This window comes from Calcarisporiella thermophila (genome assembly GCF_041956535.1).
Source record: "Calcarisporiella thermophila strain CBS 279.70 unplaced genomic scaffold VTP21scaffold_13, whole genome shotgun sequence".
Taxonomy (NCBI): Eukaryota; Fungi; Calcarisporiellomycota; class Calcarisporiellomycetes; order Calcarisporiellales; family Calcarisporiellaceae; genus Calcarisporiella; species Calcarisporiella thermophila.
In genome coordinates this window covers 808,497-810,788 of record NW_027192203.1, presented here as the reverse complement: position 1 = coordinate 810,788, position 2,292 = coordinate 808,497, and the positions used below count along the sequence as shown (strand labels likewise).

The 2,292-nt window shown below is 39.7% G+C and overlaps 1 protein-coding gene across 1 annotated transcript; it reads left to right on the top strand.

Annotated features, from left to right (window-relative positions):
- Positions 1-1,169: 1,169 nt before the first annotated feature.
- VTP21DRAFT_2264 (uncharacterized protein) lies at positions 1,170-1,776 on the top strand (the record flags this gene model as incomplete). The annotated part of the gene is made up of 2 exons (XM_069392439.1): positions 1,170-1,333; positions 1,395-1,776. The coding sequence occupies 2 exons, from the start codon at positions 1,170-1,172 to the stop codon at positions 1,774-1,776; spliced, it is 546 nt and encodes a 181-aa protein (XP_069250840.1).
- Between the last annotated feature and the right edge of the window lie 516 nt (positions 1,777-2,292).

Genomic DNA, 2,292 nt, shown 5'->3' with positions numbered 1-2,292 from the left:
TGTCAACCACATAGAATACTCGCCGTCTATGAATCCAACCTACGCATCTATCTATTGTTGATACGTCAATAAGTCCTTTCGAACTATGTCCGGTAAAGCATCTCTGATCATAGTCATCCCTATACAACTCTCCAGCCCACCGCACATGTAGCGGGACGAACTATTCAAGTTCTACCTAAACTTTCCTCAACTAATTCGTTCGATAGTAATATTTAATCTTCTCTTTTTATCTTATTATTTTTATTATTTTTATTATTTTATTTTTATTATTTTGCTTAGACCATTTATCTCCTGATCGCAGTTATTTGTCGCCTGATTATTATATCATCTGATTATTTCTTCGATTATTTAATTCCTTTGTTTTCGTTTATGGTTCCTCACCAATTTGCTATATTATTATTATTAAGGTGAGGACATCCAATGATTTTTGGGATATTATTATTATTATTTTGATTAAAGACCAATTTGCTATATTATTAAGTCTACCAAAAAGGACCGCTACAAGATCCGTGCTCCCCCGGACATAACTATCCCGTGCACCAGATAAAACGGTCGAAATACCCATGCTTGGCAGAGAACATCATCTTGGCATGGAGCTTACCTACACCAAAACCTCGATTATTGACCCGTCTTTCAGATGAGGAGACTGAGGAGGAGAGGAAGGAGAGGCAAAGCAAGCTTGGTCGAAATGGAAAACCTTTAACTCCATTGGGTGCTAAGAATAAAAAAAGTCGCGAGGCAGCCAAGTGCTATGGCAGGGAAAGTTGCAAAGGCCATGGATCAGATTATAGTAGCTGCGATGAATATCCTTTCGCTTCGACTGTGCAAGGCGGAGCGGGCGCTCATATGCTGTGTGTGAAGCGTCGGGAAAACTGTGACCATGGCAGAGATACTCTTAAAGGAGATTACTACCAGAAAAACCCAATAACCGGCTTACACAACATCCCACCTGGCACTGATTTCTGCGTGGAAATTATCGATTAGTGACAACTCTCGAAATAAAGTTTTTAGCATCAATAAAAGCTATAGGACTTTAGCTAATATGCTGTGGAACGTGTAATACTTGTCATCCCCAACAAAATGCCGGTGCGAGGATTTATTTCATATCAATTGAACCCTGACGTTCGAATATCCCACTTTTTGCAGAAGCCTTCTAGCATCTTTACAGGATGTCACGCATTGTCGAACTTGCGCAGGCTTATGTAGATGCAGTTATCAAAATGAGTGATGGGCGCACAGAGCTCAAGGAGGAGCTTCCTCCGCCATTAAAGAAAGAGGAAATAACCGAAAAAATGCGCTCCATCATTCCCTCACCCCTGTGTGCCTTGCTAAAGTACATGCTTCCTAATGCATCTCCTACCATATACTAACATTGCACGTTTATATACATGAAGATGGCATAATGGCAGTGGAGGCTGCGACCTATTCCCTGACTTCGGTCTGTTTTCAGCAGAAGATATTGTTGCATCTTACGAAGGATGGATAAAAGCTGACGCGTTGAATGACGAGTCAGATGAGATAATAGATGAGTTTGTAAACCTTGTCCCGTTTTTAGGCGGAGAGGATGGTATGGCCTACTACCTTTACAATCGTGACAATGGAGAAGTAGGAAAACTCTTCTTTGAGGATAAAGTGGAGGATATTTTTTGGGAACCTTTTGAGAGTTTCCTTGAACAGTGTATAGAGTATGTGGAGTCTGGAGTTTGGCGGGTTAATAGGAATGGCGTGCTAGTGGACGAAGATGTGGAGAGTGAGGAAGCAGATGAAGAGAGCTGAATAGATTTGATTTCCTTGAGTACTTTATTAATTGGTTTTAGCAAAAATGGACCTCTGGTAACGGGAATCTGGCGAATATGTATGCATTGAAAGCAGAAATTGGTTAATTCTTTGTTTAAGCCTAGCATATGCGACGGCTTAAGCGAAATTGTCAGGGCAAGACAACAGTCCACGCTACATGTTGATGAAGCCGACTTTTTGTGTAAAATGAGCGGGTACAGAGATAATTAAAAGAAATGAAACGACAGAATATAATTCGTAATACATGTCGGAGATTGGTGTTAGAACTACTGTATAAATAGGATTCTTTAAAAGACATATATCCAATTTAATATGCACAGATTTTCAGAAAAATAGTTATTTGGTGACGTACCGCTCTGATTTTGGACTCTGTGACGGGGGTTTTTAGTTGGAGAGAAAGATTTAACTCCTCATTGATTTATTACAATCTCAAATGTACGTATATATATCCATTAAATGATGACGTAATTACGTAGACACAGAGATTAAGAAGAC